Source organism: Poecilia mexicana, unplaced genomic scaffold (assembly GCF_051168715.1).
Source record: "Poecilia mexicana isolate PSO_F unplaced genomic scaffold, ASM5116871v1 scaffold_10, whole genome shotgun sequence".
NCBI classification, from domain to species: domain Eukaryota; kingdom Metazoa; phylum Chordata; class Actinopteri; order Cyprinodontiformes; family Poeciliidae; genus Poecilia; species Poecilia mexicana.
In genome coordinates, this window is record NW_028263379.1 from 18980199 (window position 1) to 18994505 (window position 14307).

Here is a 14307-nt window from a genome sequence, read left to right on the forward strand (position 1 = left end):
ATTTAACACAAATGAATGACCAGACTTTTCACATTTTATTCGTAAAACAAATCTAAAATTCACCTCACAGTTATGCTTTATTTCCATAATAAAACCCGGACCAATGATGTACATTCATGTTTGTGGCTGTAAGATGATAAAATGTGAAAAACATTTTTACAAGACACTTTAAATGTTGCCATCCTGTTGACATGTTCTTAAGGCGAACTATATTTTTAACCGCGGGGTTTAAAATGCACCAAATAAGTAAATGATGGGGTTTTAACAGAGCATTGAGGCGGTATAAAGTTTTAACTAGCTGTGAAATCCTCCAGCTGCACCTGTCTTAATGTAAGAACTCTTTAGTCAAAGCTGTATTATTAGAACTGTAATAAACAAGTGGGAAACATTAACGTCCTCTCACTGGGGCAAGCACATTTCTGACCTGCATGTGTGTGCATGTCTCTGTTAGCCACCCCGCGTACGTACGTGTGTGTGCGTGAGTGTGTGTGTGTGTGTGTGTGTGTGCGTATAATATTTTAACCTGTTCTCCGGGCACACACGCAGCCGTTAAAACCGAGATCACCAAAAGTAGCAGCACCCTTCCTTACACGTGTCCTGTCATTGGGTGTCAAATCTATTTATGGCTTCCCTGCTGCTCTTTGATTCCTCTCGGTCCGTCCGGAGCTCAGAGAGAAGGAGATTGCATCTACTGCGCACTGACATTTAATGTCAGTGCGCAGTTTATCTGACGGGGTGGGGGATACGACTGGGAGGCCTGTCGGACGGGAGACCAACGACTGGTTTGTTGAGGGATTTTATCTTTGGATTAATCACAGCAGGAGTCCACGTCAGAGGAGCCACAGCACAGGGGAGATTAAGTTTGGCTTCATCCTTACTTCTTCATAATCTCACTGGCTGTTCCTTTTTTTTTTTTTTTTTTTTTTTTCCGCGGAGTAATGTGAAGTACCTACAGTATAGGTTTGGGTGCAAAGAAAGGACTTGTGTTGCAGCTACAACCCCATGGATTCACCCGAGGGCCCCTCTTCGTCCTTTTCAAATTCACCTGAGGAGTCTTCGGATAACGCTCCGGCCCCAGACTCCTCCCGCCACACAACCCACACCGGCCACCAGAGCGGGCTCAGCAACCTCAGCTACGGAGTCGGTGTTGCCTGGCACCACTTGAGGCCCTTCCTCCCCTTCTTCCTCATCAGCTTCATGGTTGTGGCCCTCGTCTATCTGATGCAGGCCATCATCTACGGGGGGCCCTTCAAAGACCCGCTCTTCTTTGTCAAGTTTTACGAGCGGTGGCCGCGACCAACTCCTCCGCAAGAGTCTCCGTCCCCTACAAAGGCTTTCACCACGGTCCCCTCCCCGTCGTTTGTCCAAGTCCTTAACGGTGTTCTCAGACTCAACGATACATCGTAAACTGGAGAAGATGCTTCTTTCTGACTGGGGGGATAAGACCAAAGCAGATCTTGTTGTTTGTGTTAAGTTTTATATTGTGTCACTTCTGTGGAAAATATTAAATGGGAGAATAAGGGTTTGGGCCTCCATTGATGCGTCAGTCACCGAGAAATTAACAATGTCAGCGAGTTAATCAAAGGTGTCGATCGAGTAGAAATGACTTCTGGGTAAGAATCTGTAGGTTGATTAGAGGAAATTACTAATATTCTCCCAATAAGATGAGCAGGACTCGTCAACACGTTTCGTCAGAGTTGAGCAAGAGCTTTCCAAGAATGAACTATTACGTCATACAGGAATGTTTTCTTCAGGCTCTCAATGATTAAACATAATTATTGCTAAACGTGTCTCTTTTCTGATGATGAGATTGTTTTACGTCAAAAGAGGTGGGAAATATGAGTTTTAGAAATAAAAAAATTAAATAAAAAAACATTTTTTAACCAAAAATACTGCCAAGTCAGTTACTTAACTGAGCCAGTTGATTTGTCGTTTTTGTTTTATAGAGAGACTGTTTTTTACTTGTTTGTTTTAACACATGTTTAACTGCTTGCTGTTGAACACAGAGAGATTATGCGGTTTTTATATCATAACATGGCTTAGGCTTTTCCTGGTACCGTCATCAATAATTTGTTATGACAAACAAACGATTTCAGAAGAATGAAATCTGAATCTCATAAATCTTGTTATGCTGTGTTATCCAGGACTGGACTCAGCTTATAATTCTGCACTATGCTTTGTAACTAATGGAGTAACCATTATACTTTTTTTTTAGGAGGAAATAGAGGAGAAAATATGCACATGCTGCTATATTTGTTGCAAATTACAGAAAATGATTTTTGTATTTTTGTTCCTTTGAGGGTGTCTTCTGTTTTTATTTTTCTGTCTGATCCAAAATCAAGTGAAAAAGTAACTTCCCACATGATGTGTTCACTGTTTCTGTTACTCTCGAGCAGATCCCATCACACAATAAATGTGTCTTTACATCTCTCTGGAGGAACTTGGGTGCACTTTTCCCTGCAGAATTACTTTAATTCATCAACATTGAAGGGTTGTGCTATGACATATTGATCAGACTTAGTGTGGTTATCATGATCTTGGTTATTTTGAGTTTAAGATCACAAACTAATAACTTTTCCTTCAACACGAAAGAGAAAGAGGAGTTCACCTTTTCATCAATTTATAGCAAGTCAACCAGGTCCTGAAGCAGTAAAACAGCCCCAGAACCTCCCATTACTCCCACGGCCAGCATGATCATCTTTTCCTCATATGCTACTTTATTTTTATTCCAGATGAATTGGGACATTTTGAAAAAAAGAAGCCAGTTTCATAAAGTTTCACGACTGCGACATCAGTCCAGAGAATATTTTCCTAAAACTTTTTATCATAAAGATATGTACTGGGTAATATGAGACAGATATTTGTGTTTTGTTGTTGTTGTTGTTGTTGTTTTTGGAGTCAGTTTTGGCCAAAACACTTATTTTTTTTATTCTTGAATAATAGGACCTGAACTGAGGCTAGTGAAGCTTGAAGGCCGTCAGAAGTTTTTCTGGGTTATTTTGTGATATGAATGATAACTTCTGGAAACCACAGTTCTATATTTTCTCCTTTGTATAATGTCAATGTCTGTGGTTTAATGGAGTTCTTGTTTTTACTGCATATTAGGATATATTTAGTTGCTTTTTGATTTTTTTTGGCCTACTTTCTGTTGTCAGATTGAGACTATTTAAGTGATATCTTGATTTTATGGGTCTTGACTGAACCGTTCCTAGGTGTAGTAAAATTCAAATTAACTTTATGAAGAATCTGGTTTATAAATTTCTGATTTTACAGAGAGAGAGAGAGATTACATTTTCAAACAAAATGTAATCTGTTTTCCTTATAGAAATGAAATCTTTTGAAAAATAAAAGGGGAAATATAAGAAATCTATACTTCTTTTCAATTCTTTTAATACATTTAATTCAAACCTTATATCATGTTGTGAAAGTATTTATAATTTATAAAAATCTACAAAAATATCATCTAAAATGGTATTGTTGTATTTAGCTTTTTATTAGTTTGAATTTCTAAGATGTGGCTCTAAATATTTAATATTTGTATGCCTTTTTTCAGTGTTAACCCCTGCTCCTCTCTCTTTTTTCTTTAATTTTTTCTGACATTCTTTAACTTTAATTTGCTTTGTTTTAGGTACTTCCAAGAGTAATAATATTTATTATTATTATTATTATTATTATTATTATTATTATTATTATTATTATTATTATTATTATTATTGTTGTTGTTGTTCTTGTTGAAGGGTAACTTACAATCACACAAAGATAAAAAAAATGTGGATAAAAAAACCTCCCACTTTCTTATTTTGTGTAAAAGAAGACAACAAATGCAATCCTATTTTAATTACAAATGAACAGAAATCTCAAAATCCAGTCAAAATTGGATTTCATCGTCTTGTTTTGATTTACAAAAGAAGCCTGAAGTACGTACAGAAACCCTCTTGGCTTTATTTTCACTCTTTAGTTGACTATCCAAAAAGTCCGGTTTTGGTCATTGTGGAGAGCCACTGTCGCCACCTGGCGGCGACAGTGGCAAACTGCTGCCTCGTTGTCCATCCCGCTTTGCTGGTGTTCACCAAAATGACCCGTGGCTGGCCTCTACCTCTTTTAATCAGACGAAAATAAAAAAAAGAGAAGAAAGACTCAATTCACACGTTCGTGTTATGTATATAAAATATTTTCTTTACATTTTTGGACTTCAGAAATCATTTTAGGGCCCTTTAAGACGGTAAGTACCGACGGTGTCGGACACCTGCGCGCGTTTTACTGTATAGTAATTTAGCTAGCATAGAGTTTGTTTTTGGCAATAAAACTCAGTAGAGTTATTAGACTCTGTATTATGGTGTGTTTGAAGTGGTAACTAGCAGCTGGACTGTCAGGGCCGATAAAATATGCTTATTTTGAATAGTTTGGTTTTGTAGTTAGCCTGCAAAAGGTTTGTAATGCTAAACTCAGGTGTGCTTGATCTAGGCGACTTGCCTTTGAGCCTGGACCCCTAGCTGCCTAAAAGTGATTAAGTTAGCTCATACAATTAAAGTAAAACTGAAGTCATATAATTATTTTAATGTGTAAAAGTTTGCCTAAGAAAGGTTTTTAAAAGTCATAAGTCAGTGTGTTGGAATAAATAGGATAATTATGTCTATAATACTATTTTATACACAGGTGAGACAGACAAAAACACACTTAAAGTGAAAAATAAAGTTACTTATATGAGTGACTTCTGTTTTTTATATAATACAGTGTAGTCTTTGCAAGAAAAAAAAAATGCTGTGATGAATTTATTTTTAAATAATTTTCAGGTGGGTTTTTATGAAAATGACAAGATTCAGATAATCGGGTCTTTCTGTTATGAAATAAAAAGCATACTTGTGTTATCTTCTGGTCTGACTCACCTTTATTCTGTGCCTTTTGACTCCTGCTTTGAAGTGGATGGAGAAATGTGGTGCTACCAGAAACCGGGCTTCGAAGCCCTCATCGTTGCAGAACTACGAAAGCAGCAGCAATGCAGCCAGTTCTGTGACACTTTGCTCAAAGCTGGAGGTACAAACTCACTCACAAATTAGAGCAAATGCATTTTTGTTGATAATTTATATAAGGTTGCTGCTGATAATTACTTGTGGGACAAATATTTGCAAACAGTTCCGTGCAAATTTTTATATTACTTAAGGTTTTCATATAGGGGAGCAGACATTCTTGCAATATGTTGTAAATGGGTCTTTATTATCAATCAATCAATCAAATTTTATTTGTATAGCACATTTCAGCAGGAAGGCATTTCAAAGAGCTTCACATAATTAAAATAAAAACAACATGGGACATTGAATAAACAGTGAGAAAGAGAAAGACATTTTGAAAAAGATTAAAAAAGATAAAAACATTAAAACCCGCACCCCTTTTAGGACTTCAGTTAAATGTTGTTTAACTGGGGCTCTAACCCTCTGGGACTTTAGTCAAAAACACCGTTTGACAAGGACTCCAACCTCTAGGTTTTTATTTGAAACGCCGTCAACTGGGACTCTAAACCCCGTAGGACTTTAGTTAAACGTCATTTATTAGTAGTTATCCGAGCTGTTTTTGGAAGTTCTCTTTGCACTTTTGCTGCTTTCTTGCTCAATGTGACTGCAGAACAAGGTCAAATCTAAAGGAATATCTTTATTTTCCTATTGCATCTTGTTTAAACGTTTTTTATGTTAATCTTTTCATCGTCAGGTGTTTCAGTCCCAGCACACAGTTGCATTCTGTCAGCCATCAGCCCTCACATCTCCTCGGCTCTGTCGTCCTCACCGGCGCCCCCTTCTGGACAGAGCCGTCTCCTGGAGTTCCAGGCCCTGGGCGCCTGCACCCTGCTGCACATCATCCGGCTCCTTTACTCCGGAGAGATGGCCGGGGAGGGGGAGAACGAGAAGCAGGAGGCCATTTACGCTGCAGCCAAGCTCGGCATCAGCGGCTTGGTGGAGGTGACGAAGAGCAGAGGAAGGTTTGGTGGAGGGACAGAGCAGTACGCGGAGGTGGGGGTCCAAACGGAGCCACAGAGGACAGAGGAGCATGAGGGGAGGCTGGTCAGGTGGAGGAGAGAGGTGAGGGATGGGTCCACCTATATGTGGAAAGAGGCGGAGGTGTCAGGTGGAGGAAGAGACATGTGGACTCAAACTGAGGAACAGCTTGTCGACTCATGTCCTCCTGTCCCCGCAGTGGTCCCCTATGAGACCATCGACATGAGCGTCCTCCAGAGTTTAGGACACACAGACTCTCATCAGCTTGTCACTGTCATCTACCCACCCGAAGAAAACCAAACGCTGCAGTACACCGCTGCTCCACCAGGCTGTCTGCAGGAATCCACAACACCTGGAAGGACATCTGTCGCCATCGTGACGCCACAGTACGCGCCTCTTCCTGCTCCTCTTCCTCATTACTCCACCCAGACGGCTCCCTGTGTGGCCGATTCTCAGAGCTGCTGGGCCGACCCTAACCCAGAGGAATGGGAAGGAGAGAGGTTGGAGCAGTTTGAGGGAAACATTGTGGGATTCATCAACCACTTCCTGAACCCGGAGAAGAGGGAGAGCCCCCGCAGGGGGCGGGCAGGGAGGAAGCCAAGGGGTGCCCAGGCAGCCAAGAGCGGACAGCAGAGGACCAGGAGACCCAGAGGGAGGCCGAGAGGGAGGGGGCGAGGCGCGTTCACTCAGATGGTGGATGTGCAGGAGATTGGGGTGAGCAAACTGCAGAAACTGTTCCTGCACAGGTGGAGGGTGAGGACGCCCAGAGCAGGTCAGGGTGGGGGCGCTGTGGGCAGGAGGCTACACCAGAAGACCAGGGAGGAGCTGGAGCCGGCCAAGAAGAAGCCGAGGAGACGTGGAAAAGTGTTTGAGGAGGATCAGAGTCAGGAGACGCCGCAAGGCAGAGGGGGAGCGAACACCCAACGGGGGAGAAGAAAAACCACACAGCAGGTTGCCAAGGTGAGGGATATAACCACTCAGAATTATGGAAACGAGAAAAAAAATCCTGATTTTTCTCAAATTAAATCTTCGGAAAAAAAAAAAAAAGATTTGTCGATTAAATGTTTCGCCCAGCCCTAATACGTCGATATTCTGGAGCCAGAGCGAACACTGTTTTATCAAATTGTCTACACACTTCAGTGCCCTTTCTGTGAATCACTTGGACTGAAAACCAATCAGAGCCCATCATTGCTTAGACATTTTTATGGGGAAACAGTTTGTGAATTTGAACTGAAGCCGATCTACAGTTGAAAGTGTATTTCTTGAGTAAGTAAGTTCATAAACTTTATTTATGTAGCATTTTTTACAGGTCAGAAACCACAAAATAAAATATATTAAATAAAACACAGAAAACCTAATAACACACACTCCTGTTTTCACCAATTACTCTAAGATCAAATTAGCCTTTTTCATAACATTTTTCTTCAGGGCGTATCTGAATATTTTTTTTTTTTTTTTGCGTCATAATTGGTGTTTTCTCTCTCTGATTCCAGGCCAGTCTTCCTATTGGCACGGATCAGATCTGCAGGAACCAACCAACACCCTCCAACAACCTCTATGATGGGCCTGTTTTAACGTCTTCCAGTCCCTCCATTCGACCGATGCGTTCGCATGCTGCACCATACGTTTCCCCAGCATCATCCCGTCTCTACAGCCCACAGTTTGCTCCTCCAACTCCTCCGCCTCACGAGGACCAGCCTGAGCACATCGATCGTTTGTTGGAGGAGGTCTTTCAGGATCTGGACATCTTACCAAACAACAAAGCTCCTCTTTCAACAGGCAGCAACACTCCTGGCAACTCTGCTATCCAAAACAAACACCAGGCCCAGATTAGCAGCTGTGAGATGCCAGTGCTGCAGCAGCAATGTGAGGGGGAGCTGAACGACATTCTGGAAAACTTACTCCAATCATTGGAGCAGCATGTTGAAAGCAATAACGCCAGCTCTTGCATTCAGATCTCTCCAGAAGCCAGTCAGGCAATTCAGAGGAATTACAAAACAACCAAGATTCATGAGGAAACCTCTCACACACCTTCTCTGCAGCGCATAGTCAATCACTCTCAGACACCTGGAGTACAGAGGGCTGATACCGGACTATCAGACACCCAGGCTGTTTCCTCTAAAAAGTTCAAATCCGTCACACCAGCAAGGAGGCCGAAGAGAAGGAGATCAAACACGTATCTGTTCTCGTTAGAGAAGAAAAAGGTGAAGAAGCCGGCATCGTCGCGGGACTCAAAGGCCACGTCGGGTCAGGATCAACAGGAGAAGCAGCTGCAGCAGACACCGGTGGTGAAACTGACTAGAGACAACTTGCTGTCAGTCAGAGCGGCGCGGCAGGGAAACAACTGTGAGCTTTCTGAGGAAAAGGTGACTAAACTATCTGCAACCTGCTGATGTTTTCCAGATTTCAGTTTTTCTGAAGAGGACCGAGTAATCTAAATAGAGTAAAAATGGCAGCTAACCGAAGATGATAGTCTGTCTCACTAAAAAGTAGCTATAGGTAAAACTAGGTCATCACTGTTTACTGGAATACCATTTAATTTTATATCAATACTTCACCTCAAACAGTAAAACCTACATAGACATATTACACAGTGATATATTTGAGATTTAATTCTGTTTATTCTGATGATTATCACTTAAAGCTAATTTAAACACAAAGCTCGATTTCTACGAAAACTTAGAGTATTACATAAGAGTAAGAGATTCCTAATAAAAAGTGTGACAGATGACCTAATGTGTATTTTGCAGCAGTAAACTGGTCCCTATATCAACTGTTAAGAAATTAAATGAGTTGGACAAAGCTAAAAGGTGACAACGGCTCTTGCAGAAAATGTATCATCTCTTACTTTGGTGTGCAATATTTCCTGCAGAGTCCATCAAAGGGAAACTCCCATTTTGGCAGTTTCAGAAGGCACTTGGTCACAAAGTTCTACCCAATCAGGAGCAGATTTAGGGATCCACACATCCAGGTGAGCATGAACCTTTATGGTAAGACAAATTCTTCTGGTATTCAGGGTTTCCCCCTTGCTAAGCCTGGTGCTCAGGGCGCTAGGGCAGTCCTCCAGCTGCCCGCCGTGTTTTTGAGTTAAAAATGTTTAAAGTTGACAGGAAATTTAAAAACATCATTTGATAGTTATGCATTTTTGGAAGACTTGAAGATTAATACCTAAACACCAACTATAAAGTGTTTAAAAAAAGGGAATCATTAAAAAGAACCTAATAAATCAACAATGCTCAGCCTGGTGGGGGCACAAATAAAGCCTGGTTCCCGCCAGGCTTATAATACACTGAGTATTATTAGGATGTGAAGAAGCACCACTGATTTGCAGTTAAAGGTTTACTTGCAGACTTATTAACTTGGGGCTATTTTTGATTTTAAAGGCTTTCAGTATGCGTCTCAATATTTCCCCATTTCCCTCCCTGAGGGCTTTTCTTCCTGTCCCTTTGGGTCAATGGTGATCCAAGGTTTGTGGTGGGGATGGTGTTGTCCACACAGTCGATCATATAGTTAGTCACACACTGAGTCACGGCATCGATGTCCTCTAAACATCCTGCAGGCCTTCTTCAGCTTCCTGTGATCACTTTCTCACAGCTCTCTTCTTTACAGGCTGCCTCTAAACAAGGGGCTTATATTCCACCTAGAGAAATATAAGACTGGTCTAAATTTCTTGTTTTGGAAACATAACATAATTGGAAACTAAACTGATGACTTCATATGTATTGCCAACAACAGCTGAGGGTGAAATATAAGCGGTTGCCAAGATAACATTGGTAAAGTCTCTTGGAAAATAGTATGTAGTAATAATAGTAATCTTGCTGTTAAGGTTTCATTTCGGGGCTGTCGAGACGAGACTTCACAGTAACATGTGACGTCTCTGTTGACAAGCACTGCTTTTAAGGATCAGTGAATCCACTGCCAAACAACATGAAGCTAAATCTTTGAGGAAGTTAACTTTGTGTCGTTGTTTTTCAGGACTTTTTGCCTTTTCTGGAGGAGGATTCAGTACAGACAACAAGGCCACCAAATCGAAGGTGTGGCAGGCCAAAGAAAAATGGAAATCTTCTTAGTTCATCTCATGTTGAGAGCACGACAACTTCGGAGAAAATCCCTGAGACAGAAAAATGTGAAACAGTCATTGAGGAGGATGATGTAGATGTGGTGGGAGGTATGGGGCCAGCCCCTGAATCTGTCAGCATAACCTGGACAGACTCTTCAGAGGAAGAAATTGATGTTGGGATCTGATTCAAAGAAGTTAGTTATTTACATCGGTTTGCAGGTTTTCACAGCTAATTTGTGGCTGTTCAGTTTGTTTTAGCTGTTAACAAAACCGTTTGGAGGGTTTTAAAGCCAAAGGGTAAGAGGTATTTTATCTTAGTTCTAAATATGTTCAGCAGTCTGATTCGGATGTGTAAGATCAGGGATATTTTTAAAAGTTGCAAAGCAGTGTTTGAAGAATGGAGTCTTCTGGTTTAAAGCATTTTCATGGCCTAGTCAAAGTCCAGGCCTACAGCCAGTTAAGAATCTGTAGCAACACTTGAAAATTGCTCAAAACAGATGTCCTCATTCTGATGAGACTGGAATTGATCTGTTTCATAAAGTAAAATTAGAAAAATGTTAAATGTTTCACTAAGTTCTGACTCAGGAATGTACAGTTTTTCGTTATGTGGGCCTCTGACTAGAAGGACTTTAGAAAGTAATAGTAATTCTCTATCTGTGAGGTGCATCTGAAGGTTTCCAAATTTCTGGGTGGATGTGCACTGAATTGGGAGTTGCTGCCCCCTTGTGTTGACAGATGCTTCCTGCTTGCAGCTGAGAATTGGGAGATGAGTCTATCACACTCTTCCCAGGTGGGATAAATAATTTCTGTTGCATCTTCATTTAGATTAGTTTCTGAGTGCCATGTTTAGCAGCTCCAGATGGGGGTGTAACATTTTCATAAACTGGAACCGTTTCTGTCGCTGTAGTGACGGGATGAGGGGCTCGCCCAGGGCAATGTTCATGCTGTCATGGGGTGACTGACTATATGCACAAAACACTTTTTAAATTTTAGTTTCTAAAAACGTGTAATTTTCCCCTTTAAATCTTTTAAATGTCACGACATGCAAGCTAAAATCCAAATAAAAGAGACTGACGTTTGTGGTTGTAACCTGATAATATTTTGGGAAATTGCTGAATAAATGATTCTGTATGCACCTGAGATGTCAAAACTTTTGATTATATCTTCCAAAAAAGTTTGCTTTTTTGGCCCGTTTACTTTAACCTTTTCATCCGATAGATTCTAAGTTTGCATTCATCTTAGTTTTTTTTTCTCTTTTTGCATTGTTTTCAATGATTCGCCCACATTAAAGCCATCTGAAATAATTTATCCTTTGTTTAAATAATTGACATGTCATTTGAGCCTTATGGAAGAGGGTAGGAATAAAACAAAACCACGTGAAGTAAAATGACTTTATTAGTAATCAGCATGTGGATCGGTTTCCTTCACACAACACATCTGAGCTGCACCTCTGCTTCATTCAGCAGGGGGGATTATTCCCTGGGTCTCCAGGTTTCACACCTGTCTGATCAATTTCCTGTCCTCTCCACTGAGCTCAGGCTAGAATACAGCTCAGGTGTGTGCCTGCTGCGTGGAGGAGCCTTTAAACCAAATAAAAAGACACTGAGCGTCATTAATGTCAGCATGTGTGTGAAGGTGTGTAATTCCCTGTGCTTTAACAGTGCGATATTGTCTCTTATCACACTCTGGCAGCGGCTCTGGATCGTTGTGCGGTGTTGTCAGGTTGGGGCGGCTCAAGTCAAAAGGAAAAAGAGGAATGAGGGGAGGGAAAGAGAGGGAGAAGAGGGGGTTTGCAGGTATGGGGAGAGGAACTGCTTGGCCTCAATCTCAGCCCATTCTCCTCTCAGTGCTGAATGCGTCTAATGGACTGGATCTGAGGGGTCTGGCAGTGAGAGCCCCAGTTCCTCCAGTGCTGGTAGTCTCCACTGTGTCTCTCACACTCCATGATGTACTGCTGACCCCTGTAGCCAGGGAACTGGTAGCACACGAAGCTGCAAGGGGACAGCAACAGGACGGCACAGGGTCAAAGAGAGTAACAGAGGACAATCTGTAGATCCTGTTTTGAGCTAGAACTTACGCGCCGCACTGCACGTGCATGGAGCCGACCTCAGGCATCATCCAGCCCATGGCCTGCAGAGAGGGGTAGTCGTCGCAGATCTCGGCGTTGCGGCCCATGAAGTTCTCCCTCTCGAAAATGATCATGCGGCTGCTCTGGTGGGACTGGACAAGAGCACAGAGACCGATCATGTCTTCACGTTCTCAGCCGGACGGTCGGCTGGACAAGGTGAGGACGATGTACTCACAGCGCAGTAGATGGGGCGGAAAGACATAAGACGCTCCACATGGTAGGAGATGTTTCCGCTGTAAGCGTCCCAGTGGGGGTACTCTCCCCTCTCCAGGATGAACTGCTGGCCCTGGAAGTCGTGGTGTTCGAAGCCCACCCAGCTTCACACAAAGACACAGAGACAGACCAGCTTACCAGAGGGCTCTCTGTTGCTTTGTTGAAAAGTAGAATATATTAAACTGATGGTATCAATTATGATTCACCCAGATTTTCCTATTTTGAAGTCTCTTGCATTACCAGCCCCTACTTGCTCTCAATGATGTCAGTCTTTAAGATCTATGTTAGCTGTGGCCATAAACAGCAGTGAAGCTTCACCTGAGTGGTCAAGTATGTAATAGATAAGCAGAGTTTGAAAGCATTCTACCTGAAATGTAAATACTGCATCCACACACTCCATTGCAGTTTGCAATTTTGCAAGTACTAAAGTTGTAATGACAGTTGCGATGCAATATATTGTACATAAAGATATTGTTTTGGCTAAATTCAACTTGTGCAGCTTGTTACTGTCACTCCAAAAACTCTTAAGAGACTTACGCTCCGCTCTCCACCCTGATGGAGCGGATGGTGTCCATGCCGCACTCCTGGATGTTGCAGCATTCGGAGGTGAACTCCAGGCACTTTCCTTGGAAATGCTCCTGCTCAAACACAGTCACCTGAGGAGACAGAGCAAGTTACCTAACCTGGTTGGTTCTCCTTCACACTGAGCACAAAATTAACAGATCATAGAAAAAGTTATTTACTCCATGTTTCCTGTTTGTGTGCAGAGGCGCGACAGATTACCTTGAAGAAAGGAGCCATGCCCATTCCTGAGTTGACCAAAGGCTGCATCATTGGGGACCTTGTAGTTTTGTACATCTTGACTCCTGATTGAGGACAGGGAAATAATGCAGAACAGTTAGCATCTTATTTTTAGATTATCTCTTCCTTGTATAAATTATGGTGGTTTTCATTTGAGAATCGTATATTGCGTCTACTGGTTGTTACTAAAAGGTGTAAATTGGAGGAGATCTGGGCTCTGGTTGCAGTAAAAGTGCTTCTGGATTTGAGAGCTGAGAGAGCAGAGATTTCCTTACCTATTCTGGCACTTTATTGGAAGAGCTCGGAGTGATACGCGCCTACCGCCTGACTCGCGTAGAGCTTTGAGAGAACCTGGCGCTTCAGTTTTATACCGACGGGTGGGCGGGAGGCGCGCTCACAGGGGCGCGCCCGCGTCTCTCTATGAGCTCCTGTGAAAATGTCCACGCCTCGCCGGGCGCGCACCCCGGCGACCCTCTGTGACCGCTGCACGCTGTTGTCCTGCCGCATCGACCAGCTCAGCAGATCCTATAGTTCCCCTGACGCTGGAGAACAAAAGGCGCTCCGGCATGTTCGGACCCCGGTCAGCAGTCCAGCGCCCTGCCCGGCACAAAGGGCGGGGATTAAGGTGGCACACACAACTACATCTGTGAAGGTCTGAGCTAATGTATAGAAATGTTACAGAGAGGGCGAAAGTCATATTTTCTGATTCAGATTTTTAAAGTCTGCAGGTGCTACCGCTCACGCGCATTAATTGGTGAAGGTGCACGTGCACAGGTAGCTGTCTGGTTTGGCTTTCTCATTGTGGCTTATTAGCACAGTGGTTCCCAAAGTTGGGGTCTGGATCCCACAGCTGGACGGAAAGCACAAGTTAGAAGGATTTGGTTTGGTCTCAAGTAAACAAAAATAAATAAAATATGTTTGTTAATAGAATCGTTTTATCATAATTGTTACAAGACAGACTTTTTTTTTTTTGATATTCAGTTTTGCATATTTTTGCATCCAGTCTTTTTGTTTTGCTGAGACTTAGTTGTAAAAAGTTGTAAAAAGCACCAACAGATTTAAATTTCTGGGCTACATAAGAATGAATAAATTCAATGAATGAATTGTCATGTAATGAT

The 14307-nt window shown here is 42.2% G+C and overlaps 2 protein-coding genes across 2 annotated transcripts; one reads left to right on the top strand and one right to left on the bottom strand.

The window, feature by feature from the left end:
* The first annotated feature begins 3959 nt into the window (after positions 1–3959).
* On the top strand, positions 3960–11182 carry LOC106928348 (uncharacterized). The gene is made up of 6 exons (XM_015004558.2): positions 3960–4222; positions 4921–5034; positions 5704–6947; positions 7481–8353; positions 8860–8958; positions 9963–11182. The coding sequence occupies exons 2-6, from the start codon at positions 4932–4934 to the stop codon at positions 10230–10232; spliced, it is 2589 nt and encodes an 862-aa protein (XP_014860044.2). The 5' UTR covers positions 3960–4222; positions 4921–4931; the 3' UTR covers positions 10233–11182.
* A 242-nt stretch (positions 11183–11424) lies between these two features.
* cryba1l1 (crystallin, beta A1, like 1) lies at positions 11425–13564 on the bottom strand. Its single transcript, XM_015004591.2, has 6 exons — positions 13465–13564; positions 13172–13254; positions 12926–13044; positions 12351–12492; positions 12125–12267; positions 11425–12038 (listed from the first exon to the last, which is right to left on the bottom strand). Exons 2-6 carry the CDS (start codon positions 13244–13246, stop codon positions 11891–11893), a joined length of 627 nt encoding a protein of 208 aa, XP_014860077.1. The 5' UTR covers positions 13247–13254; positions 13465–13564; the 3' UTR covers positions 11425–11890.
* Positions 13565–14307: the final 743 nt, after the last annotated feature.

Excerpts from the sequence above, each read along its gene's own strand:
- cryba1l1 (XM_015004591.2), bottom strand. The coding sequence starts at position 13,246 with ATGTACAAAACTACAAGGTCCCCAATGATGCAGCCTTTGGTCAACTCA. Across the intron at positions 13,045-13,171 it reads GCATGGCTCCTTTCTTCAAG|GTGACTGTGTTTGAGCAGGA; the intron begins GTAATCTGTCGC and ends CTGTCTCCTCAG. Across the intron at positions 12,039-12,124 it reads ATGCACGTGCAGTGCGGCGC|CTTCGTGTGCTACCAGTTCC; the intron begins GTAAGTTCTAGC and ends GTCCCCTTGCAG.
- LOC106928348 (XM_015004558.2), top strand. The coding sequence starts at position 4,932 with ATGTGGTGCTACCAGAAACCGGGCTTCGAAGCCCTCATCGTTGCAGAA. Across the intron at positions 5,035-5,703 it reads CACTTTGCTCAAAGCTGGAG|GTGTTTCAGTCCCAGCACAC; the intron begins GTACAAACTCAC and ends TTTCATCGTCAG. Across the intron at positions 8,959-9,962 it reads TTAGGGATCCACACATCCAG|GACTTTTTGCCTTTTCTGGA; the intron begins GTGAGCATGAAC and ends GTTGTTTTTCAG.